The sequence below is a fragment of the Daldinia vernicosa genome (assembly GCF_022497035.1).
Source record: "Daldinia vernicosa strain CBS 139.73 unplaced genomic scaffold F5Y00scaffold_28, whole genome shotgun sequence".
NCBI classification, from domain to species: Eukaryota; Fungi; Ascomycota; class Sordariomycetes; order Xylariales; family Hypoxylaceae; genus Daldinia; species Daldinia vernicosa.
Genome location: NW_025953944.1, coordinates 380,975 through 405,682, shown reverse-complemented (window position 1 = coordinate 405,682; position 24,708 = coordinate 380,975). Strand labels below are relative to the sequence as shown.

General features: G+C 47.3%; 11 protein-coding genes and 1 non-coding gene across 12 annotated transcripts; 8 read left to right on the top strand and 4 right to left on the bottom strand.

Moving 5' to 3' along the window:
* The first annotated feature begins 10 nt into the window (after positions 1-10).
* On the top strand, positions 11-1,434 carry F5Y00DRAFT_239485 (uncharacterized protein). The gene is made up of 5 exons (XM_048008077.1): positions 11-293; positions 420-584; positions 695-757; positions 838-887; positions 946-1,434. The coding sequence occupies exons 1-5, from the start codon at positions 240-242 to the stop codon at positions 953-955; spliced, it is 342 nt and encodes a 113-aa protein (XP_047864153.1). The 5' UTR covers positions 11-239; the 3' UTR covers positions 956-1,434.
* Positions 1,435-1,981: 547 nt separating this feature from the next.
* On the bottom strand, positions 1,982-2,071 carry F5Y00DRAFT_t101. Its single transcript has one exon. It is a non-coding gene; the product is annotated as a tRNA-Phe (tRNA).
* Positions 2,072-2,180: 109 nt separating this feature from the next.
* F5Y00DRAFT_239483 (uncharacterized protein) lies at positions 2,181-4,822 on the top strand. Its single transcript, XM_048008076.1, has 4 exons — positions 2,181-2,527; positions 2,593-2,659; positions 2,735-3,468; positions 3,517-4,822. The coding sequence occupies exons 1-4, from the start codon at positions 2,516-2,518 to the stop codon at positions 4,558-4,560; spliced, it is 1,857 nt and encodes a 618-aa protein (XP_047864152.1). The 5' UTR covers positions 2,181-2,515; the 3' UTR covers positions 4,561-4,822.
* Positions 4,823-5,356: 534 nt separating this feature from the next.
* Positions 5,357-6,325, bottom strand: F5Y00DRAFT_253563 (putative PHOSPHOADENOSINE PHOSPHOSULFATE reductase; the record flags this gene model as incomplete). The annotated part of the gene is made up of 1 exon (XM_048010066.1): positions 5,357-6,325. One exon carries the CDS (start codon positions 6,323-6,325, stop codon positions 5,357-5,359), a length of 969 nt encoding a protein of 322 aa, XP_047864151.1.
* A 1,924-nt stretch (positions 6,326-8,249) lies between these two features.
* F5Y00DRAFT_95650 (phosphoserine phosphatase serb) lies at positions 8,250-10,899 on the top strand. The gene has a single exon (XM_048014369.1). The coding sequence runs from the start codon at positions 8,882-8,884 to the stop codon at positions 10,295-10,297; it is 1,416 nt and encodes a 471-aa protein (XP_047864150.1). The 5' UTR covers positions 8,250-8,881; the 3' UTR covers positions 10,298-10,899.
* On the bottom strand, positions 10,700-11,738 carry F5Y00DRAFT_239472 (uncharacterized protein). Its single transcript, XM_048008075.1, has 4 exons — positions 11,422-11,738; positions 11,215-11,266; positions 10,964-11,148; positions 10,700-10,895 (listed from the first exon to the last, which is right to left on the bottom strand). The coding sequence occupies exons 1-4, from the start codon at positions 11,536-11,538 to the stop codon at positions 10,851-10,853; spliced, it is 399 nt and encodes a 132-aa protein (XP_047864149.1). The 5' UTR covers positions 11,539-11,738; the 3' UTR covers positions 10,700-10,850.
* A 325-nt stretch (positions 11,739-12,063) lies between these two features.
* Positions 12,064-15,190, top strand: F5Y00DRAFT_239471 (zf-DHHC-domain-containing protein). The gene is made up of 2 exons (XM_048008074.1): positions 12,064-13,877; positions 13,936-15,190. The coding sequence occupies exons 1-2, from the start codon at positions 12,660-12,662 to the stop codon at positions 14,722-14,724; spliced, it is 2,007 nt and encodes a 668-aa protein (XP_047864148.1). The 5' UTR covers positions 12,064-12,659; the 3' UTR covers positions 14,725-15,190.
* Positions 15,191-15,468: 278 nt separating this feature from the next.
* On the top strand, positions 15,469-17,786 carry F5Y00DRAFT_262854 (uncharacterized protein; the record flags this gene model as incomplete). Its single annotated transcript, XM_048011453.1, has 5 exons — positions 15,469-15,530; positions 15,593-15,672; positions 15,779-15,811; positions 16,324-16,668; positions 16,741-17,786. 5 exons carry the CDS (start codon positions 15,469-15,471, stop codon positions 17,784-17,786), a joined length of 1,566 nt encoding a protein of 521 aa, XP_047864147.1.
* Positions 17,787-18,155: 369 nt separating this feature from the next.
* Positions 18,156-19,128, bottom strand: F5Y00DRAFT_262853 (uncharacterized protein; the record flags this gene model as incomplete). Its single annotated transcript, XM_048011452.1, has 2 exons — positions 18,156-18,841; positions 18,912-19,128. 2 exons carry the CDS (start codon positions 19,126-19,128, stop codon positions 18,156-18,158), a joined length of 903 nt encoding a protein of 300 aa, XP_047864146.1.
* A 473-nt stretch (positions 19,129-19,601) lies between these two features.
* Positions 19,602-21,043, top strand: F5Y00DRAFT_95396 (N-glycosylation protein-domain-containing protein). The gene is made up of 3 exons (XM_048014368.1): positions 19,602-19,953; positions 20,010-20,356; positions 20,446-21,043. Exons 2-3 carry the CDS (start codon positions 20,033-20,035, stop codon positions 20,893-20,895), a joined length of 774 nt encoding a protein of 257 aa, XP_047864145.1. The 5' UTR covers positions 19,602-19,953; positions 20,010-20,032; the 3' UTR covers positions 20,896-21,043.
* A 908-nt stretch (positions 21,044-21,951) lies between these two features.
* On the top strand, positions 21,952-22,587 carry F5Y00DRAFT_270408 (putative acetyltransferase). The gene has a single exon (XM_048012608.1). The coding sequence runs from the start codon at positions 21,969-21,971 to the stop codon at positions 22,467-22,469; it is 501 nt and encodes a 166-aa protein (XP_047864144.1). The 5' UTR covers positions 21,952-21,968; the 3' UTR covers positions 22,470-22,587.
* Positions 22,588-24,362: 1,775 nt separating this feature from the next.
* On the top strand, positions 24,363-24,664 carry F5Y00DRAFT_262850 (uncharacterized protein; the record flags this gene model as incomplete). The annotated part of the gene is made up of 2 exons (XM_048011451.1): positions 24,363-24,408; positions 24,480-24,664. The coding sequence occupies 2 exons, from the start codon at positions 24,363-24,365 to the stop codon at positions 24,662-24,664; spliced, it is 231 nt and encodes a 76-aa protein (XP_047864143.1).
* Positions 24,665-24,708: the final 44 nt, after the last annotated feature.

The window sequence follows — 24,708 nt, the reverse complement described above, 5'->3', positions numbered from 1 at the left end:
TTCCGTGCTCGGCGCCGATTGTATTTTTGGCCGAGCAAGTACCTAACATAAACTGACAAAAAAAAAGCTACTACAGCTACCGCCGCGACAATATCGCAATCGGCATTTTGCCATCAACTTGCACAGTTGAAAAGCTAACGTCTCCACAACACCTCATTAACACTTCCAACTTCTCCTTGTCAAGCTATATCAATCATATCTTACCAAACCAACCTGCGATCCGATATAGCGCATCGACTATGTCCGTGGTTTCAGCCCTGAAGGGTGACTTGCCGCAGCAAGCTCGGTCATTGGTGAGATCTATCTATTCTTGCTATATCCAACCATGTGCTGCACTATAGTGCGCCGGCAGTCATAACTCCCAAGCACACGCACTCTATACTCCGTAGTCATGAGCTGGGCTAACATATACCTCCTAGTACCGCCAACTGCTGCGTCAAGGCAGTCAGTTTCAGGCCTACAACTTCAGAGAGTATGCAAAGCGCCGAACGAGAGATGCATTCCGAGAGAACGCGGGCGTGCAGGATCCTAGAGAGATACAGACACTCATACAGAAGGGACTAAAGGAGTTGCAGATGATGAAAGTATGGCATATATATCTCTCGCAGCCCGTTGAAGGGTCATTTCGACGACAGGAGGCAGTGTAGCACGGCGTGATGAACGGCTTAGCTAACGAGTCTATTTTCTCTCACAGCGTCAAACGGTCATCAGCCAATTCTACCAGATAGATCGGTTAGTAGTGGAGGGCGGAATATCGGTACGTTTCCTTCCTAAGGGCCTTTATATTTGCGCAGTCATATACAGTCATATACAGTCGCTAACAACCTACGCCAATAGGGTAAGCAAAGCGGAAAGTCCGGAGATGTTTCGCGGCAGAAGGATACGGGGTGAGCATATCAGCATTATGCTGCAAACTACCTAGGTAACAGCGGCTAACATTTACAGATGGGATTAATACCACCTTGCGTGATGCTTTAGACTATTCGCAATAGGGTCACCTCGTTCTTCTCGTGCGTCTCGCATCTACTATACGAGACGTGCCAGCCCTGTACCATTACAACTTCATTGTACATCAAGCGCGCGGTCGAATTATAGGCTTGTGGTGTCCGCTTTCCTGGTTCGTAGGGATATCAAGTCTCATTAGAGCATGGAGAAAACGGAAACGGGATCAGGTTAGAATCTCGTATGCATGAAAAAAGTATGGCCTACGAATAAGGCAATGCGCAGTACGGCAAGGAGTATCCAGGTCATCTCACATCATGATATCGAATGCCAATTCTGCTCAAGTTGCTTCATATGAACTTGCGAGTGATAGTTCGCTAGTTTAGGATTTCTTGTCAAGCTAGCAGAGACCATTCAGAAGATATCCGCTGTATAGCGATCAATACACTCCTCATTTAAGGCAGAATATTCTGATTAGAGACTACCTCAGTATAAGAGATACACGTCCTCTATGAGTGATCTATGAGTAAATCAAGCATATATAATTTAAGGTGCGTGCAGGCCATACTAGAGAGTATTCCCTTTAAAAGTATAAGAAACTTAGGTAACTGGCTCTAACGATGAATGGAAGTTTATAATGGTTAGTTGGTACACACTACTAGGCATCAAGCCTTCCTTCGTTTATTATGGGCGTGGGAAGGGGGAAGAACGAATGCAGAAAATGGAACTATCATTTAACCTCGTAAGCATAACGTAGCAATATATTTTGAATGATTAATGGGTATTGTGTCGATGAAGGGTTTATTTATTCTAATAATAGAAGAAAGAGTAAGGTGCCTTTGATTAGAATTTGACGCTTTCTTTAAGCTTAAAAAGTCTAAAAGGTAAAACGCGGCAGGGGTGAATCAAACATGCCAATTTCACATATTGGAATCTAGTTTGACTTCATTCAGTATTCGGACAACTCCAAAACAAAATTTTTCTTCAAAAAAAAAACCATCTATCCTTTACAAGCTTGAAAGGAGGCAAAAGGTTAAGATGCGGTGAGTGCGGATCGAACGCACGACCTTCAGATATTAGAATGAAGTTGGACTTCAGTCTGACGCTCTCCCAACTGAGCTATCCCCGCTTGAAATTTTTTGCTGACGTCTTGGTTTATCAACCAAACCTGATTTGTCGTATTGGGATAGTTGGATCATAGTGCTCTGGCCGTCTTCCAATTTGTCAGTTAGGGTGCATTGGTACATGCACTAGTTAGTGGATTCATATATATTATGTAATAGTGCTTAGTCATAAAATAAGCATTTGTTGCATTTGTTGTCGCGTTCTTAGACTCTCACCTGCGCAACAGCGTAACCTAGCCATTTCTGTTCTCCGTCCCATGCAAGTCAACTCTCTTGGATAGGTCCCGATACTTGTTGCATCATCCGCTCCCGCCAGTGGCTCGCCAATCGCCCTTCGTACAGATACCAGACATACCAGACATAGACATTTACACTATTAGAATCTCCAATTTATTCGGCAAAGACCGAGAACCCCCCTCGAATCGCGCATAGCTTCTTAATGTCTTCAAATGGCTCCTAATGTACCAATATCCTGTACCCTTCGAGTCACCGTTATTCAGCGTAACTAATAATATATCGATTGTAGTTTCGTCCAAATACCCAAACGCGACGTGGAAATCGTAGCGGATATGTAGAACATGACGATTTTGAGGGTATGGTTTACTTCCTTATCCTCTATAGCATGTCGCACGTCGAATGATGACAGCAACTGACCTTGTTTTCAAAAGGCTTGCCCGTAAGACAATGGCGCCAAGAATGGGTCAAGATTGGACCGCCTCCGCCCGCAGAGATAACTCAGAAGAACGATATATGGGCAATCGAATTTCCACATGGCATGCCCAAAGATTCGCATTTGCTAGCCACACACTCTCTAGAGCTGTTAAAGGCAACTCGCTCAGGGAGGATGTACAAGCGACCAGCGCCCGCGGAAGAAGAGGAGGTTGACCCCGATGCTGCTCTAGCAGAAAAACCAGAGAAGAAGGAGGAGGACCCAAGCATCAAAGGCTATCAAGTCAAAGTTTGGAAGCAGGTCGCCCGTAATGCCGAGGGTGCCACCGTCTCCCACCTGGCCAAACGGAGGAAAGGAGTTATCACGCTATCATCTAGCCTTCCGGCTGGCCCGTCATCTAGTCCGGCCATAGTGAAAGTAACCGTTCGCCGCATCGACGCCGCAGGAAATCCTTACACGCAAGAAATCACAATAAATGATGGTCAGCCGGTGGATGGGGAAATTATATCGACTGTGGTGGTGCCAGCGCCTAATACTACCGCAAACGGTGAAGCATCTGCCGCCGCGACTCCGGTCCGAAGACGGCCGCCACCGCCCAAGAGAAAGCCTAAGGGACCTGGTCGAGGTCGGAAGAAGAAGCTGCCTTTGCCAACAAATACACGTCCCGAGGCGACCAATACGGGCGCGGATACTATTACGGATGGTACTAAACTCAATCTTCCAGAATCTGATGTAAGTTAGCTTCGGTCGGTCGTATCACCGTGTACTAATCGTTGTTAGAATATCAAACAAGATGACCAATCCGAAACTAAAAACCAGGACAGCGAAATGGCCGACGACGATGACGGAGACGATGGAGAAGATGATGGAGAAGATGGCGAGGACGGCGACGATGGCGACGAGGAGGATAGCGAAATGCCTGATGGCGAGAGCGGAGCAGGTTTCAGAGCTGAAAGCGAAACCAAACCTGATAGCGTCGTTGAAGTTCCTCCAGCGATCACTCAGGCTGAGCCCTCCATCAACACGATACCATCGGAGGTCTCGCCTAGTATTGGGCCGTCACCTCCTAATTCTATCTTAAACCCAGTCCAGCCTCCTACACAGCACGTCCCATCGCAATTTGAAGGAAGCCCGCTCAAAAATGTTGTAGCTGCAACATCGCCAACAGACTTGTCGCCAAAATTCCCACCGATCGAAGAAATCGCAAGCACAATTGCTACAACCGATACCAGGCCATCGGAAATATCATTAGATCCCGTTCCAACGTTACCTGGTCCAATCGAACCAGTTCCCCAGGGAACAGAATCAGTTACAGCAAAGCTTCAAGTGGACGTAGAGATGACAGACGTTCCTCGCCAAGAACAGACGGAGACCCCAGTTCCGCCCGTAGTGGAAGGAGAAACGCGACAGTCGGATGTTTTAGCGGTTAATCCGCTACCAACCGTAGATTCTATTCGAGGCGAAGATGCTTCTACGCATCCTTCACCACCGCCTGCAGTTATGCCAGAGATTACGAATACCGAACAGCCAATCGAAGAGGTTGTTTCCGAGACAGTTGTGAGCGTGGTTACGAATCAAGAACCACTGGCTCCTGAACCAGCTCCTGAACCAGCTCCTGAACCGGCTCCGGCTCCGGCTCCGATACTTGCCGATAGCCTACCAGCTCCCGGGCCTATTGATACCAAAGCTGAAGGCGCTGCCGTAGAAGGAGGAGAGGAGAATGAACCCGAAAGTCCTGATCTATTTAGCGGTCTAGAGGCCGCCTTGAATCAGCAAGGCGGGCCAAAGGAGGCCACGCCCGCTCAGGAAACAGAGGCAGCTTGAATTCCTCCAGTATATTGATCTTGAATAACCCCGATGAGACGTATTATATCAATACGTTCCGTTTCCTGGTTATGCCTGCGAATAGTATAAAGTAGGCTTGTATGATTATCTAATGAAGAAATGGGTAAATATGAAGGGATATTTTTCATTTCATACTATTTCTGGTCTGGTTTATGTTGTTTATGTGTCGAGCTTTTTGTAATTTAAACCCACCAAGACTTGGGAATAGGAAATTCATCTTGAACTTGACAAATAACTACCAATTATACGTATATGTGTGTATATACTATGTATATATACTATATGTATATGTATGTATTCCGTAGCTAAGCTGATGTCAGGGGTTATCCTTCCCCCGCACCGATTCTGATCCGGAGGCTGACCCCGATCTGCCCATTCCTGTTTGGTGCCAAGCGCCCGGTACATAGATGCACACATCTACATATTTAACCAACAACCATCGATGCTCGTATTCAACTTTCACATGAGCTCCCGTTGTTTTCAGACGATTGCACGTCGAACATTGGATCATAAGTCAATGTATGACATAATTATCAATATAATGCTCTTATTTATTGCTAGCTGGATAATCATCCCCCTAAAATATGCTTGCTCACGTCTGCGAGCAGCGTACGCCTGAACGCCGTCGCATTGTAATGAATACCCTTTCTAAATCATCACCCGAGGTTCCAGTCGCCGAAACCATATATGCATGCATCCTAATTGGCCCGCCGTGAAATGTCTTCTTCCCGCTCCGACTTATATATATATATATAGTAAGTTTCTATCCCCAGACTCATACCGTGACCTCAGTCTGCTGCTCCCGCTCAAGACTCTTGAGCGCCGCGGTAAGCCGCTCCTCTTCGGCTTTCCGCTGCATTTCTTGTAGGTACTGCGCGTACCGCGATTTCTTGTTGTGGATGCCGCACTCGGACTTCTCTTGGCCCTTCCAGCGTCCTGCGCGCTCGTCCTCACCCGCGGACACGGGAGATGTCGAGTGCCAGTCGCCGACGGATTTGTACCCGCGATCTAAGAGCGGGTTATACGGCACGTTGTGCTCGGTGATGTACTGCTTGACCTGGGCGAAGGTCCAGTCGACGAGCGGGTTGATCTTGACGATGCCCGTCTCCTCGTCGACCTCCAGCACGCCGATCTTGTCACGCTCGCCGCCTTGCGAACGCCGGCGACCAGTCAGGACAGCAGCTACGTTGAGTTCCGCGTACGCGCGCTGTTGCGGCTCGACCTTGGCGATCCAGTCGTATAGTTCGGCAGCGGTTTCATATAGCTTCTCGCCATAGCGCTCCTCGAACTCGGCGGTGGTGTTGGCGTCGTGGGGTTTAAAAGTGTGGATCTTGATGTTGGGGTACCGATCCTTGACTCTTTGGACCAGGTCGTATGTTTCCTGGAAGTGGTACAGCGTGTCGAGGAAGATGAGGTCGACGGGCGACGAGCCAGGCGATTCCTTCTCGATTTTGGAGAGCATGTCTGTGGATACTAGGCCGGTGAGACCGAAGGCTGTTGATTGGTATAGGTTGGGAAATAAGATCTTGACGAAGCGGAGCCGGTCCATGGAGTTCATCTTTTCTAATTGCTGGTTGAGGTGTTTGACGTGTGGTGCGGTGAGCGTCACTTGGGGTAGCTCGCTCGTGGACTCTGCTGTCGACGACGATGCTGAGGCATAGCCTGATTCCAGATCGGTTGTGGAGGTTAGGTCTTTGGATGAGTGGCGCGGGGAGGCCCGCTCGACATAGGAAGACGACCCCATCTTGAATTATATTATTTTATGAAGATTTATTTTACCCCAGGGAGGTAGGTGTAAGTCAAGTGGGCAAAGACTTGAAAGACTTGGGATAACTGGCGGTTATGACGAGACGAGAATACGAATTATACCGCTACGAGACACTGAGAAGACGTTTTTGAGAGGGTTGAGGATGATGAGAGAGCAATGATGGAAGAAGAGTAGAGGACCGGAAGTATGATTAGAGGATATCACTATGGGGAAAAGCGCCAGAGGTGCTGTTCAAGTTATAAAAGGGGACAATGGAGAGAGAATCTATCCTGTAGACCGAGTCGGTACTTACATATCTACTTTTCTACTATAATTCCCGTAGTAACGTCTAGTCAAAACAGTTACTTAGGGTATTTGCGTATCATTTCTCCGTATTTACATGACTAATCCGGTTCTCGGGATGTTTTTACTTGTTGTTCGTGTGGGAAAAAGCTGTCGCATATGGAGCTGGGGGTATTGCGCGATCTGCTTAGATGAGATTTAACAGGCGGCAAGCCGGAGCCCCAAGGCTTCGAGGCGCCTTTAGAAATTTTAGACACAGATCACGACATCGGCGCTAGTGTAGTTGCGACAACATAACCGACCTATTAATTCTATTAATTGGCCGAATATTGGGTCCACCCCTTCTTCTCACGGGTAGGAAAAGCCGCGGGTGAGTTACCGATACTTCTGGTCCGGTTCGATTTGACTTCCATCTCTTTGTTGACTTGATGTCATGCTCGTGTAAGCCCACGTTAGAACTGCTGTACTCTTTACTTTGAACATTGAGATGCCATTGTTGATCTAAGCTCCGAGCTGTGCTTTTTCGACGTCAACGACTGGGGTTCAAACTGGATCCATCCATGTGGTTTTGGCGCCCTTGCTTTGTCTCTGCCGGGACGCTACGGAATGATGCCATCGGCTTGACATGGATACTTGCTTGGCTTTCGAAAACGGGTTGATATTCGGCATGATTAGTTAGAATCCGGTGGGTTAACGTTGGACAGAGTTTATTGCGTGCTCTCTGTCACGAGTCACTGACATTGACGCGGCCATGGTAGGTTTATATATTCGTAAGTTGTGAGGTTTATATGTTGAGCACGCAATCACGGGCCAGACGGTCCAAATTTTGCCTTCTTCCTCAATACATAATATATATACCTTATATATAGTTGTCTATGTCGTGGACTTCCTCTTCCTATTCTCTACACCCCTTACGTGGTGCTCGGTTATATTAACATGATACCCAACAGCTGTATAATGTGACAGAGTTACGATCAGTGCAGATCTATGCAGAGAAGAGTGCTGACAGAGTACTATCGATCCCTTGAGGCGTAGCAGATGATATCCACCTTTTGGAGGTTTGTTAGAAATCAGATCGATATGCTTGTCATCAGCATACATAAGATCTACATACACAATCACACAGGAGTCTTCCAACTGATCCGGTCATTTCAATCTTGCCGCTCCTAACGCCTTACAAAGCAAGCGCTCAAACAAGGGAATGTTGCCATCGTTAGCGGATATGGCGAATTGGCAGCGGTTGTCGGAAGGTTGAAAGAAATTACATATGAAGCTACGAGAAAAAAAAAACAAAGTTGAGTAAGTCGGGTCTCGGGATGATGTTGTGATGTTGCAATGGTTAAAGAGCCGCTTGAACGGGTCATCGGGGCCGATAGCCGTACCAACAATTGCTGCTTTTCTCCTAACGTGCCGGGGATCATTTGCATTTACGGACTAGGCAGGTACTTATTTAGTGTACCTGCTATGTTTAGCTGCACACATATCTATGTAAATGTAGGCGATGAGAGGCGAAATTGCATCTAGACCCTGAAGGATCTGGGGAATAGGTAAGGGGTATTTACATGGTATGGCTGGATTCATATATTAATATACCGCACGCACGATTCCCTCCATGTTTGTTTGTTCCTATATCTAATTCTTTTGGAAAAGATTTATTGAAGCGCTTCACAAGTTGCTCTAAGACAACTTGGGTATAAATAATCTGGGGTAGCGTGTGCACAGACTTACCTACTTACATAAAATAGCATCATCGTATTTACTTTACTATGTACTTTACGGCAATTCTCCGGGTACCTGACTCAGCGCTTGCGAAGTGACAGTTTAAAAAACATGTACTACACGTGTATGTGTACTTCGTACCTCCCGGAGCGCGCCGAGGTATATACTTTCACCTTTCTTCACCTTAACTGACCAATCATATACTTCATATAGACCCAGCCATCAGGAACAGGTCAAGTACACGCGCTTTACACTAAAGCTAAAGCCCAGGTGAGGAAAAAATACCCCGCGCAATTTGTGAACTTCATTGTGAACTTTATTCCTTGCGAAATATAGAGCCTCAACGTTGGGTATCGTTTCCCTGCTCGCCTAAGTATTACTTCCATTACTCCTAAAACTTCCTCCTATGGTATCTCGATCATAGAGAGAACTTGATACCCAATCTCTCAAGCGCAAGTTCATTCCCTATACCTACAATAAAGTGCACCATCTATTAGTTTTCCTATATTCCCCCCCTCTATAAATCCCATCATGGCTGCCGACGATAGCCCCACGAAGCAGAACTCGGGTCGGCCGCAGTTATCTTCCATGAGGACTAGTTCATATCTCAAAGAGCATCAGCAATACCGTCCTCCTAAGCATCTGGATAGTAATTTCGGCATAGACACCGTCGTCGAAGATTTGCAAAGCCATAGAATTTCTCCTCCCAAATCATTCAGCCCCTTTAATGGTGTACCCTCCAAGGATGAACCGCCGCGTATTGTTGAAGGCGCTAGCCACGACTTCACCCATCCAAACTGTGCTCCGCCCAAAGGCACCAAAATAGATCGACTCGTCGCTACATTGATCTACAAGTCTACGTCCTCACGTACAGCGGTTCCTTCTCCGAGACTTGCCTCGTCCAGCTCCGACATTCCCGCAAACCTCGCACCAACTACCAACATTGAGGCATTTCCTCTGGAACCTCCGGACGCTACCGAACCCGAGCCTCTCGATCATCTTTATGGCTCATACATATCCCCAATATGTATCACATCTTTTCTCCATTTGATGTCCACCTTCCCCCTACCTCAGGGTGTTAGCGAGGCTACGTCGTCTCATCGTTGTCTTGATGATCGGGAGCATCCCCTCGTCGTCGAGTTGACTTTATCCCCGGCTCCATGCCCCAACTATCTCTCCTTAGCAGACCTGCGGAGGCATGAGCTTATCTACCGCTTCGAGAGGGAATGGAATGTTGATGTCGTATTGCAATATGACACAATTTGGCGACGATATCCGCGTCTTGTCGTTTTCGACATGGACAGTACTTTAATCACGCAGGAGGTTATTGATCTACTCGCCGCCGCCATTACGGATCCTCCAGATCTGGCCGATAAAGTTGCCGACATCACAAGCCGGGCCATGAATGGAGAGCTGGAATTTGATGCTGCGTTCCGAGAACGGGTTGCTCTGCTCAAGGGGCTTCCGGCCACGATATTCGAGCAGTTGCGTCCAGTATTAGACGTTACCAAGGGAGTCCCCAAATTGCTGAGAGCATTGAAGAGATTAGGCGTCAAGACTGCTGTGCTGTCTGGCGGCTTCATCCAGTTAACCAGTTGGCTGGCTAACGAGCTTGGAATTGACTATGCATATGCGAATGAGGTTGTAATCGACGACTCTGGGCGTCTGACTGGTGAAGTCCAGGGACGCATCGTAGGTAAAGAACGGAAACAGGAACTCCTCATCGAGATTGCTAAGAAGGAAGGAGTTGCACTTGAACAAGTAGTAGCAGTTGGCGATGGTGCTAACGACTTGTTGATGCTTGACACTGCTGGCTTGGGTGTGGCATGGAACGCAAAGCCGAGGGTTCAGCTGGAGGCCAATGCTCGTCTCAACAGCGAGAGCTTGGCCGAATTGCTATACATATTTGGACTTACGAGCCAAGAGGTGGAGTTGCTAACCGCGTAAGCCTATAAGATAGGTACGTCTACTATATAACTACTCTTCTACTTCGTATACATATATAGATTTGGCCTGGCCTGGCCTGATGCTACCTAAAATGCCTGGAAAATCGGAAAGAGGGCCAGGGGATCATCCCATTTCAACGACTTCATCACGGTGGGAGAGATGACCAGAAAATTATCAGCACGGATATCTAACGGCCTTTGAACGAGACTAAGTTTATCGTTTGTAGGAGTGATGTAGGTTTACTATTATCACATTCGTTGATTCCTCAGTCTAGTCGTTAGAGCATGCCGTATGTAAATGACCTAGACCAAGCTGGTAGTTACACATAACAAAACATATATATCGAATTCAACTAACAGGTAGTTATACGTAAACAAATAGAATTGTGGAGTTAGCTTTTCAGCTCAACAGACGGATTAGTGACTTTGGTAATAAATAATAATAGCCTTCCTAATGCTTGACCTAGGTTATGTACAGTCAATCTAGAAATGACACATCCTCTTATAGTTCTAATAATCGAAGAAGCGATCCAACGTCTTCCCGAAGAACATATCTAGTAGCCCTCCTTACCCCATTTGTTGTACTTTTCGTGGAGGCGCTGCATTCGCTCAGTTAGCATGAATTGCCCAAAGTGTTATAAGGATAGGCATGGCGATTTGTGCATACCTTTGGCAGGGTGACGTCGGGGACGATGACGACGTTGACGGCGCTGGGGGCGTCCTTCGGTGCGGCAGAAGGGTCACCACCCGGGTGGTATCGGTACTTGCCCTCCGTTGCGCCGGTTTCCCAGGGCATGCCCTCCCTGGCTAGGCCGACGGGCGCCTCGGATGTGGATTTAGTAGGAGAGCGGCCTGAAGGAGCGTGTTAGATTTTCGATGCGCGGTAGACGGGGAGAGGGGAGGTAGAGAAGCGCGTACCAAAGTAGAGACCAGCACCGCCTAGAGCTAGAACCATCACACCTCCCAGAATCTGGTAACAGCAGAGTCAAGTCAGCACCTGTCTAGAGAAATGTAGGCATATATAGTCCGCTTCATCTTCAATGTAGTAGATATACACGATTCCGTATATATGTAGGTATGCATCCACTGCAAAGCCGCGGCGTTGGATCTCCGGGTATGACGCACCATGAGTTCGGGGTTGCGCTTCGTCTCCTCCTTGAGGGCCGGGTCGGCAGCGAAGCGGCGCGCGGTAGTAGAGAATGCCCGTTGGGAAAGGGCTCTTCGGGCGATGATAGAGGCCATGGCTAACGGTATTTTCGACACGATATCGCAGTGGTGGTTTTCGGGGGTTTGGAGTGTTGATTTTAGGGACGGGTTTGCGGATGAGAGAAGCTTCGGGGTGGTACGATGTAATAGTTCTTCAAAATTGACCAATGAGGAGAGGCTTTGATGATCTTGGGTTTTATACCTCACTTTTGAGGCACTAGGTAACTAATATGTTTTTTTGTGTGTATGGAATACATGTTACCCAGTTATGCATATAAGAGGTAGCATCTTGCGTCATGGAGATACCTAGGTAGGTATGTACATATGTGCCTAACCCATGGCTTTACAGCTTTAATAGCCTCGTGTGGCTTGAGAAGTATGTACCGTGGCTGCGGTGTACCTACCGATTTTAATCTTAGGCAAGGGCTATGTAGTAAGCATCAGCCCCGGCTCCCAGCTTCCCCCAAATCGTGTTAATTAGTGCATGATAAGTACATACTTCGGTGCATTATAATTTATAATTATAACTTGCATACGCTATGTATATACGCACATGCGCAATCTTCGCTAACTTTATGCATGACTACATACCTAAGGCTCCCCTTTAGAATTCGTCTTCCAAATCCAGTCCCGTACTACATCATCTATCTCGCGACAACTGCGAACTTTACGCGGCCCCCTCCAATTCGACCCGACCCGATTGTCCTTCCTTTTTTTTCCTTTCGGTTGCCTTCGCTACATCATCGTATTCTAGTCATCCAACACCTTCGCGACGCCTGCTGTGCAGATACAGCCGACCTCCGGAGAAAGGGATATTGACTTGACGCTCTCTTCATTTTCTTTTGATTTTTTTTCTTCTTCTTTTGGGCAAACGAACCATCATCTTCTTCGATCAAACGCTATTACCCAACTTCTTTTATTTCTCTCTTTTGGCGAGCCGACTGAATTAAGAATATTTGTTATTGTTTGTGGGGTATGATTTTGTAGACAACATATTCCAATTACTCCTAGTCATCGTTTCTACTTGACTGGGTCACGGACCTCTTGGAAGACTTGGACGATTTCGACCGTTTGCTTGGAAGTTATGTCATAAGGACTTGTCTCATGGAAGCCGAATACCGTGGAATACTGTTCAAGTTAAACGAATCGCCTTAAACATGGCTTCAAATCAACTATCCGCGCAACCGGCTTCGCCCTCGGAGGGCACGGACAGTTTCGACAGTTTCCCTAGCCCCCAGTTCCCCGCCGGCCCTCCGAGTATCATATCGTCTCGAATGACCGACATTGCGTCCGAAGATGGCGACGGAGTTGCCCGAGAGCAGACAAGGACGACTGCCGGTCAGAGAAGGAGTTTCCGCGCCTCCGACTCCCGCCCTGGTACTGCGAGAACTGGCATTTCTTCGTCGCGCGGCGCTTGGTCGCAAGCGACTCCGCTGAGGAAGGGTATGCAGAGAGGAAGTAGTATAAGTGGCAGCATCAAAAGTGGCCGCCCGATTAGCTCTACAAGTCGAACCCACGTACCTTTGGCTTCCCATGCCTTCTTTCATCCCATGAGTTCTCAGAAGCTCCAAGCTCAGAGAGGCGCGCAACGAACTAGTAGTGGCTTACAAAACCGGCTGAGCGTCGAATATGTGCAGGATGATAATGAGTCCCATATCGCACCTCAGGACATTACTACCTCAAGACCCGCACCCCTTCTAGTCCGCCATATGACAGACGATGGAGACGCGCAACTGCCTCCCTCTAGGGGTACAGAGATTACAGAGCCGTATGATCGTATTACCGCTACTACAAGTCCGACTCGCGGCCACCACCCTACAGGCAGTCTTAGCGAGAGTATGCGCCCTTTGCAGAAGAAGGCCGAGGAGAAGGGCCTTAATCTAGACCTCGGCCAGACAAAGACTTACAGAGATCACGAAGATCTACCTAGCCCTGTTAGATCACCACGATCTTTTCGATCGGGACTATTCTTACAGACGAAAGGCGAGTCTGCGGCTACTCCCGCAAATCGTAATACGCATGGCGCAGAGAAGTTGTCTTCTGGCGCATCATCTCCTCGTTTTACTCCTGCTACTGCGAGCATGCCGGTTACAAAAGCCAAGGCGGCCAAGGAGAAGGTGCAGGGCCATGGCTATAACCATGAGTATTTTGAGGGTAATACTGTATTCTGCATCGGAGGCCGTCTGCAAAATACGCGCCACCGACCTATCAACATTGGGACTGGCCTCCTTGTTGTCTTACCAGCTGTTCTCTTTTTCGCATTCTCTGCGTCCTACTTGTGGCATCATGTTTCACCTGCTGTGCCTATCATTTTTGCCTACTTGTTCTATATCTGTATCTCGTCTTTCCTTCGCGCATCAGGTTCAGATCCGGGGGTAAGTAGATACCTACAGTAAATGATTTCTCTCTATGATTACTAACGAGTGAACCTAGATCCTGCCCCGGAACATCCATCAATTCCCCCCGGCGGATGAACATGAGGACCCTCTGCGTTTGGCACCCCCGACTAACGACTGGACTCTGATTAAATCAGCCGAGTCGAGCACCGCAGCAATGGAAGTGCCGACGAAATACTGCAAAACTTGCAATATTTGGCGTCCTCCCCGGGCTCATCATTGTCGTTTGTGCGATAACTGTGTCGAGACCCAGGACCATCATTGTGTCTGGATCAACAACTGTGTTGGGAGACGCAACTACAGATATTTCTTCACCTTTATAGCTTCTGGCACTCTCCTGGCATTTTACTTGGTTGGCGCTTCGCTCGCTCAAGTACTAGTGTTTTCGAATGAGGAGAATGTGTCCTTTGGAGCAGCAGTCAGCCACTTCCGAGTTCCGTTCGCCATGGTTATCTATGGGTTTATAAGCCTCCTGTATCCCGCAGCTCTGATGGGCTATCACCTCTTCCTTATGGCTAGAGGGGAAACAACCAGAGAGTTCCTCAATTCGCAGAAGTTCTTGAAGAAAGAGCGGTATAGGGCATTCGCTCAGGGTAGCATATGGAAGAACTGGGTTGTGGTGTTGTGTCGCCCACGACCGCCGACTTACTACCGTTTCAAGCATCGATTCGAGGAAGGAGACCAACGATTTGGGATGCGCCGGAATCAACACGGGAGAAGTCCTTCTCAAGGCGGAGAGGATATGGAAATGCAAGCTGTGCGACCACCTTCTACGGGCTTTCAAGGGCCAACCGCGCTGCGCAACCTTACAGCCAGTACACAATGAAAAACCAAGCATATCCATCTCCTTCTACTTGGCTAGTGACCGGTAGTCTTACTGCTCGTTACTAGGCACATATTTTACGTAATGTCTTCTAGCACGAAATACCCCTTCAATCAACTTGCTTTTTTTTCTGTACTATTATGATTACTGGAATTAAGGGAAACGTGTGAAATTATTAAGTGCTCCTTCGTAAGGTCTCGGTAAAAGATAGGACCTAATATGTACGAGGTTAAAGGGTGATAGGGAGTTGGAACGGGATTGTCTGAATGATGTTATGAAAGAGAAAACATTTGGCTGTATTATGTTCATGTTGAAAACACGATTCTTTAAAGTGTTCTTTTAATACCAATTCTCTTTATTCATACCTTACCTCCTTATACATAGGTAAACATATGACATGGTTCGATGGGAGTTTGATATCACGTGATGACTAATACCTGTGATACAATGCCACTCTGCCCACTTTGCCCACTCTTAACTAGCCGTAACCTGATCAGGAAGTTGGACTTATACTAAACACGATTAGCTGATGGTCTCGTGAATAAATTTTGAAATGAATCTTTTTGCTGAGCTTGTTTTGTTGCATTCTATTTCTGTCAAATCATAGTTTTTAACCTATTGGTTCGTTGCTCATTCTTTGTGCCAATGTTAGAGCCATAGGTTTAGATTTGGTCGACTGCATCCTTTAAGATAGACTGATTGTTTAGATTTGACCTCTCCGTTGCGCCTCGCTTATATCCCCCGACAATGGGCCAACCGTCGTTCGAGGCATCCAATGCCGTTATATACGTTACCTATGGCGCCTTTCTGTATGTTTATACTCATAGACTGGAGATATTTGCAGCTGGCTAAACTAATCATGAAACCATAGGCTATTGGGAACAGGCTTGGCCTGGAAAATGAGAAATCAGTCCAAGGCTGATTTCCTCGCTGGAAATAGAACTCAAACTGGTTAGAATACAAATGGGAGCTGGATAAGCCGACGTTCTGTCCTATCTTACTGCTCTCATATCCCGTTTATCTCCTCCTATAGGATTCATACTGACATTCCTCATAGCCTTCCCTTTGGCGCTCAATTTCATTGCTGCTGGTAAGTAGGGAATTGTCATGGCGCTTAGGCGAATCGCCCCCTCCCCGTCTAGGGATCACGAGCGGTAGCACCTATGCAACGATCAACCAGAACAGCATACAAAGAGGACGCCCGACTGTCTTGACGTTTTAATATACTACTACTACTACGAGACATGAAGTAAGGCTTGTGTAATAGACAAGTAGGTTTATGCCATATCCAACAATTATCCTCCTTCTTTCACGAACCCCACCACCCGGGATCCGTGTTAGAGGGTAGGTAGATTGCGGCTCACTACGGGCGCCGAATTGAAGCAGCTTTCCTCGGATAGGATCCAACCCCTCAATTCCTGTTTCTGTCTATGACCAGGCGTTTGCGGGGAGATCCCCGGGAGTCTGCGGATATGAAGCTGAGATTGTACCGTAATACTCGATCAAGTTAATGCTTGCGTGGGAAACGTGCTGCCGCTCCGGTCCCCCTTATCCCCCCTTTAAATATGCTAAATATACTAACCCTCCTTACCATCTTCTCAGCCATGGGCTCGGGAATCCTATTCTCATACCCGCAGCTTGCTACTCTTGCAGGCCTCCAGGGTGTCCTAGTATACGCCATCTCGTCAGCCGTCCCGCTGCTGATCTTCGCGGCGCTCACGCCGATTATACGTAGGAAATGTCCGGAGGGATTTGTCCTGACGGAGTGGACGAGGCAGCGGTATGGCGTTGTGACGGCGCTTTACTTGGGCGCTTTGACGCTTCTTACATTGTTTCTGTATATGGTTGCGGAGCTGTCTGCTATCGGCCAGGTCATTGAGGCTTTAACTGGGCTGAATGGCCTCCCGGTTGTTATCGTTGAATGTGTCGTTACTACTGTTTATACATGTAAGCTACCCGTTCATTGCCAGGGACCGCTTGTTACTGGTATCGATGTACATACTGACAACTATACACTAGCTCTCGGAGGTTTCAAGATCTCTTTCCTCACGGACAACGTCCAGGGCGCCATGATCTGTGCTCTAATCGTCATAGCCACGATCACCATCGGTGTCAAAACAGATATCAAGCCGGAGTTAATCGCTGATTCTGGCCTGCTTAACTCGAGCCTCGTAGGCTGGCAGTTGATTTATATTCTACCCGTCGCCATCCTGACCAACGACTTCTTCCTAGCGAACTACTGGCTACGCGCCTTCGCCTCCAAGACCGACAAGGACCTCTGGATAGGTGTCTCGGTGGCCATGGTCGTTATCCTGATCGTCTTAACGCTAGTTGGGTGTACTGGTTTAATTGCCGTGTGGTCAGGCGCATTTGAGCCCGACGGCGACGGATCCGTGGCTTTCTTCCTGCTGCTGGAACAACTACCCAACTGGGTCGTAGGCATCGTCATCGTCATGTCGGTGTGTCTGAGTACTGCAGCATTCGACAGTTTACAGTCTGCCATGGTGTCTTCCGCTTCCAACGATATCTTCCGCAACCGTCTGAATATCTGGTGGATCCGAGGCGCGGTCGTGCTGGTTATATTCCCGGTGGTAGTACTTGCGCTAAAGGCGCCGAGTATTCTGCAAATCTACTTGATATCTGACCTCCTATCCGCCGCCACTATCCCGGTCCTCGTACTCGGACTATCGGAACGCTTCTACTGGTGGCGAGGTTTTGAGGTCTTAGTCGGCGGTCTTGGTGGAATCCTAACAGTCTTTATTTTCGGTACCATCTACTATGGCGACGCCAAGTTGGGCGGTGAGCTCATTCTTCTAGAGCAAGGGCTATACACCGGAGACTGGGGTGCGTTTGGCGCCTTCATCGCTGCGCCGGTTGGTGGTTTGCTCTGGGGATTCGGCGCGCTGGGAGTAAGACTGGGAGTCCAGTACGTGCTATCGAGGGTACGAGGCACCCGGTTCGATGCGCTTGACTATCCTACTATAGTGCTACAGGAGGATTCCGACGCCTTGGCTGGGTCGAGCGAAGACGCTACGACTACCAAGATCACTGGCAAATTTTTCTAGGTCGAGTTCTACTACGATACGAAATAGGACGAAGTGCCAATTTTGCGCGGTGTTCGATATAAGAAAGGGGGATTTAGAATCAAGAGCACGTAGGTAGACTATAGTTTTGGCGGATGGAGCCAACCTTTAATTTTCTCCGCAAGGGCTAGGTATAATTCCGATTACGCCCCTTTATACAGGGTTATTTTATGTCGGAATAAGGTTGGCATTTTAAATCATACCATTATATACTCGAACTCGCGAATAATGCGAGTCTAGAGTGACGTTAACTGCTTTGGAGTTCGATTTATACAGGTCTTATTTGTACAAGCCCATACTATACACATTTTTACTATTTCTCCCCTTTCCTTTTTACTATCCCGTCATTATCTACTTCCCCGCTTCGTCCACCATAATAGCATTAACGTTCTCTATCTCCGCCAAGTACTCCTCGTACGTCGTCTCAGGTAGTGTGCCCCAGATCTTCCAAGGTTCGGCCTCGAAGGTATTCTTATCCATATCGGCCTGCAGGACAAGGTGCTCCGTCATCTTGCGCACGCGCTCGCTGCCAGGGACTTTAACGCCGCCCTTGGTGTCGTCATACCGCGCGATGCGCTGGACGCTGGAAATGCTAACCACGATCTGCTTCAGCATCTTCATGTCACCGTTCGGTTGGGGCTGGTATCCGACGCGCCAGTCGGCGACGCGGGGGTACAGCCAGGTGTTGCTGTAGCGCACGAGCTGCCACTCGGCGCGAATGCCGCGCGGGCGGGCATCGATGGTGGCAGCCAGGGTTTGGAACAGCTCGGGTGTACAGATGCTGCGCAGGGTCTCCTTGTCGCCGATGGCCATGGCCTCAGACATCTGGATGTGTAAGGCCTTGGCCGTGGGGATGGCGGCCGCCCGGTGAAACTTGAAGAGCGGTCTGCTAACTAGGACGGTCGGCTGCGACATGACTTTCATGGATATTACGGCCCAGAGCGATCCGTAGCGGGCCTTGATATGTAGCCATAACATGTGGAAGAACTTCTTAGGCTGGCGCGGGTATCGCCAGAGAGGAGGGGCCACGAGGGTCTCTGTAGGCGCAGAGTGAATATTTATGTACATGTATAAATGTAATACGTATATATGATTGGTAGAACTAACGGGGTATTAACATTGTTATATTGGGCTCCATCTGCTGAACGTCGCTCGTCTTAATGGATTTCATCGACCTTGGTCTTGAAGGTCCCCTCCTCGCAGCATATGGACGCAGGGGGGTTGTGCTTATACTGCGATAAAGGCCGCATACAATTGGAGATGGCGCTCGTGAGCGTATGGAGGAGAGCAGCCAAGGCCGCGACTGGCGCAGGAGTTCGGCCATGACTTCGATGGTGTTCTGGAGGGGGGGTGGATGAGGTGGATAGAGGCGGGGGGGATTGAGTTGTTGATGAGGAGCTTTTCGATGGGCTCTCGACTCGCAAGTCAAAGTTTACCGTGACGACATTGGATTGTATAGAGCGGTGAGGTTAGAAATTATGAAGTCGTCGGTCCTCTTCCGGTTGCGCAACCGCTATAATGAATGAGTGATGAGAAATATCAAAAAAATTTAGGTGGGGCTGAATTCTAGAAGAGAAGCTCACAAGGCTAACCAATAATAACCAATAATTGACTGCCCGGGTATGCTAAGGTTTAGAGCGTGGGGCGGTACGATCTCCTTCCTATCAAAGCTAAAACACCCTATTAGATTTTGGTTCACAGGGGACTGCAGGGTATTATTGTTGCTCAGAGTTTAGGTAGTGTTACGTAGTAATATGACCTCACAGGCCACATTGCCCAATCTTTCCACCTTTTTACCTTTCTACCTTTCTTACTTACCATTACCACCTACTATATATAAATCCCATCTACCTACCACATACATAGGTACATACAACAAAACACACCTATATTTATTACTGTGTAGGTGCATCTCCCCCCACCAAAAAAAAGAGGAAAAAAAAAAAAAAAAAAAAAAAAGGCACCGAACGCATTTATTTATACGACTTTCGATATTTCCAAACGGCCTTTATCCCCGTTGTCTCGTCTCGTGCTTAAAAACCGCTGCCACTTACCCATCACATCACCACTTTCCTATGGCCCAAGTCGAATCGATTACGTGCAACTCGATAATATATAGGAAATCAAATTGGGGGGTTGGGCAGAGGTAGTTAGTTAATATATATATCTTAGACCATCTTAGCTATTATCTTAGCTATTTTAAAGCCGTCTGCGGGAAGGCCCCTTGAATGGCCAACCCAAGGCTTAGGAACCCCTCCTCCAGCACAAATGCTACCGATCCCACCGATTCCTCCGATATACCTCCCGCTCCAGTCGTAGCTGTTTCCCTTCTGCAGCCTCGCGTCGCCGTCGCTCTCGGCGTACCTAAGCGTTGGCATCATACTCTCTCCGCCTGTCGTCTACTCTCTATCGCCCCTCCTATACTCTGGGGCCTTCGCTACGCCTTGCGTTTCCTGCTTGCCGATCTGTTACGCCTGTCCGAGCAAGATCATGGCCATAATGTTAGTCTTTCCTCCTTGAGGTTGACCGAGACGGCATTGGCTGTTATATGGGTATGTTGCTTCTGCTTCTGCTAGCTACGGACTTGCTTGTCTTATGTTCCCTGTTACATCGTTTTTGTCGTACTGACCCTGTTCACTAGTGCTACGCCTCTGCATATCTTGCCTTCTTTTTTACCGACTGTCTCATGTCACGCTGGCTTATCAACTACACGCCTCAAGCGACAGTTGTGCGCCTCTTCACCATTAGCTGCGCCTTCGCCTATCTGACGTCGTGGATCGTATACCTAGTTGGTGGTTCTCAAGACCCTGGTCTGCTGCTGCCAGCCTGGATCGGGATAGCCACCATCTTAACCCTCTGCTACCACTTCACCCAGCGCAAGATTAAGATACGGAAAGAAACATTTGCCAGTATCAGCGTCTTTTCTATAGCAAGCTTTATTAGCATGGTTGTCTTGCTATTACATTCCCATTCGACCAGAGCTGGATATCAGAACGTCCCGATAGTTGCTATAACTAAGCGAGCGTGTCAAATCGGAGCATACATAATTTTCCGCATTGTAGGTCTCACTGGGGACTTGGACGGTTTATGATATTGGACATCAACTTTCTATTGTTTCGTTGACGTTGTTGTAGCTTAGTGCCGTCGAGAGACGTTAACTAAGCTACACTTCTATCGGCCTATCAGGACGCATAAACGTGTCTAGCCTAGTTGCCGACTTTAGCAATAAGATGCTCCAAGAAGCTTGATATTTTTACTTTAAAAGAAGCAATTTCGAGTACGATAAAGTGTACATCAGGTTAAATGACATATATATATATATCGACCTTGGGCGGATTAACTGTAGTTCTTCTTTAGGCTTTGTTTTGTTCTTCAATCACATGCGCCTAATGAAGTTGTCTGCACTGTTCGAGATTATCTAACGCAAGGGTCCTACGAGAATAGGATGTTTTGATTTCGAAAAGTTCTAAGAATGCCCACCGAGTTTGGTCTACTCTGATAATTCTCGAGAGGTTACCATAACTGCTGCTCTGTATTATTAGTGCAATCACCATACATATTATATTGTAAGAGAAACTGGTGTATTGATCTATAGTCTACCCCTTTTCTGGAACTAGGGAAGGCATTTGATAATGAATAATACTAGGATATCAAAGGGAATGGCTAGGAGGGTGGAGCGGGCTAAGATAAAAATTAACTAACGTCGGAAATCGTTCTGTTCACACTATTTGCGTATATGCGGTCGAGTATAATCGGTTCACCTCTATCTTCATTAATACTAAGTACAATCTCAACGAGCCGTTATATGGGTGTATGTGATCATATATGTTTATATCCGAGGAATATATATATACAAGTATAGGTACTAATATCTTCGGTAGGATAGGACGCGTAAAAGGAGAAAGAAAAAAGGGCAGTATTATCCATAACATCGTTGGCCGTCTCGTCTTGGTGTGTTACGTCTATACATGCTTTACGGCCTCTACTAAGTGCTTTATCAAGCTTCCAGGCGGAGAGGGGTCCGAAACCGGTGACTGGTACCACAGCTGGCTCAGTATAATCTTGGCAGATATCAACGTCGGACACCGTCTAGGAGGGGCTGCTATTGAGATAGAGATTTGGGTAACATTTATCATCCTCGTCTGTCCCACGATCTATTAGGATATGGCAACAATCCGACCCCGAACCGATCATGACATTCCAGCATGTCTTCAAGTGCTTAATGTCGTCTATAAAGATAGCGGGTATCCCGTACAAGGAGTTGGCGATCCGGCACAATTCTTCAACAATCATGAGACTACCTGGGTTGCTGAAGTTGGTGGGACTGTTGTGGGACATATCGCCCTCGCAGAAGGTGTCGCAGGGGACGTCGCAGTGGACTTGTGGCGAAAGCAGCATCCTGAAGATATCCATGTTGCAGTTATAGGAAGGCTCTTTGTTCACCCTGATAATCGCAAGGGCGGCACAGCCAGCAAGCTTATTAGTACTGCTATAGAGGAAGCACGGGGGAGAGGACAGCGGCTGCTCTTGTTTGCCTTGATCAAAGATCAGGATGCTATTCGCTTGTATCGGAAGCTGGGCTGGCAGTATTTCGGCAACGCCGTGTATAAATGGGGGGAAGGTAATGAGATGGATGCAGAGTGCTTTGAAAGCCCAATATCGTGAAGCTCTAGGGTTGGATTCTATGGCTTGTTAGCATCCTGGTTGCTCAAGACTGGTATTATATTGTGTTGTAGGGAGTAAGGAGGTGCTTTCCGGGATGAACAGATCAAACTCTCGCTTCATTTTCTGGCCATGAGCATTTATTATTATTGTACTTGTCTATCGTAGATGTACTTTGTAAGCTGGTTCTCCTATGTAGTTCGTCTAAATACAATTTGGTACTATCTCTCACCCCATGTCCCAGTCTGTATATATTTCTTTCTTCAGAATTAGACCATATTATTGGAAATGCTGTGGGATTCTTGCTGTTGCTATCCTCAAGCAATGCTATTTCTTCTCCTCTTATACCTAGATATACCTCATATATGTACCATTGAAGCTCTAATAGCAACAGGTAGGGATATGTAGATGTATGTAGGTATTGAATCAATATTGTGCACGGACCATATAGGGCGGTGTAATAGATACACCTCGTGATCACAACACTTGCTACTTCGCTCTTGCTTGTTTGACTCTTGATTGTTCGGCTCCTGCCTCAATTATTGATAATAGAGAAGCACCGACCACCAAAGCACCGACCATCACAAGGTCGCGACTTACTCTTCACTCTTTGTAACCAACCCTAAGGTTTCTACAACTGCAGGAGCGCTCTCAATTCTTTTATTTATTTAAGCATCCCGGTTCCTTCAAAGTTGCCTCTCAATATACCTACTCTTCATCCTAATTTCTAACTTCTAACTTCTAACTTTCAACTTTCAACTTTCAACTTTCAACTTTCAACTTTCAACTTTCAACTTCCAACTCCCAACTCCCAACTCCCAACTTCTAACAATCCACAACCCTCCCACCCTCTCACCCTCTAAATACACCTATCATCTTCTACATTAACTCTTCATCTACTGCCCACCTCCCAGGGAAATACCCAGGGTGAACCCTTCAGCCGCCTGCAGTGCCTTCACCATACTGTCGCGTCGCGTCTATGATAAACTCCTATAAATCTTGGAGTTTATCTATAATAGTAAGTTAAATACAATCTATTCCTTTGAGCCACCATCACTGACTTCCACCAGCTCCCTCATTAATAATAACTCTTATCCCACTACACGAAACCTATTTCTATAATAATGGTCTACCCTCATCAATACATTTTACTCCATCAATGGCATATACCTTAGTACGCCTAATATATTCCCAACTATAGTAGGTCTCCTTCCCGACTTCTTTTTACTCCCGTCCTGTTACTTTTTCCCCCTTTTGACTAGTTCCCATTGTCGCTTCTAACATTAGATACTTCTTGCTCACCTATTTCTATTGCTTATTCCTGTCAAATATTGCTCATGCCAATAACACAATGGAAGTTTTTTTGCTAAATCTGCTAATATCCTTGTTCCAGACAGCATGTCTACGCCGCTGTACACCAATGCTGATTTTCAGCAATCATACCTACCTAAGTGGCTTCTAATATATTCACCTCCTCTAAAGCTATCTACACTGGTAAGTAGAGGAATCACCTCATAGATCGCCTATAGAATATTTATTGCTAACATAGAATTCCTAGGGCCCCTAGTATGGATTACCTTTCGATGGCAGTGTCAAATATCATGGCGCTAGCTGGCATATATACTTTGTAATTATGGCCACACACTCCTTGTGGTTCCAATGGAGGCTACAAGTAAGTTCTTTTTATAATATATTAGCGCATGATAATCCTGTTCTTATCTTCATACTTTGGCACCCGTGCCTTCCACCCCTATCTCGTATGTCCACATGGTTATTCATCAATTGGAATGATAATAGCACACGCATGTTCTAATATTATAACTGTATTATAACTGACTCTTACTCTTCTTTCAACGTCTAGGACCTAAACTACACGCCCTATATACCCTTGATTTCATGGCAGCAATGATGATCAAGCAGAAGTTCTACACCGTCGCAACTGGTTCGAGTTCTACGGGGCTGCTGCCGAGAGAGTACGCAGCCGTCTCTCGTCATGCCTAATAGCTTTCCTAGAAAAAGCCTGGGTCGTAGATAACCATAATCTACATTACTATGTTGCGGGCCTATCTAGCCCCGATTACCTATGGCCGTACGGTCAAGGAGGGAACGGGGGATCGGACGCGGACCGCTATGTGACACTTTACACCGCCACCGGTGTCGCTCCTGGTCACAGTCTCGAGCAATACGGCCTAGTGTAAGCGCCGCGGACATCAATGCCTCGAAGCGACGCCCCTGAGCGGGT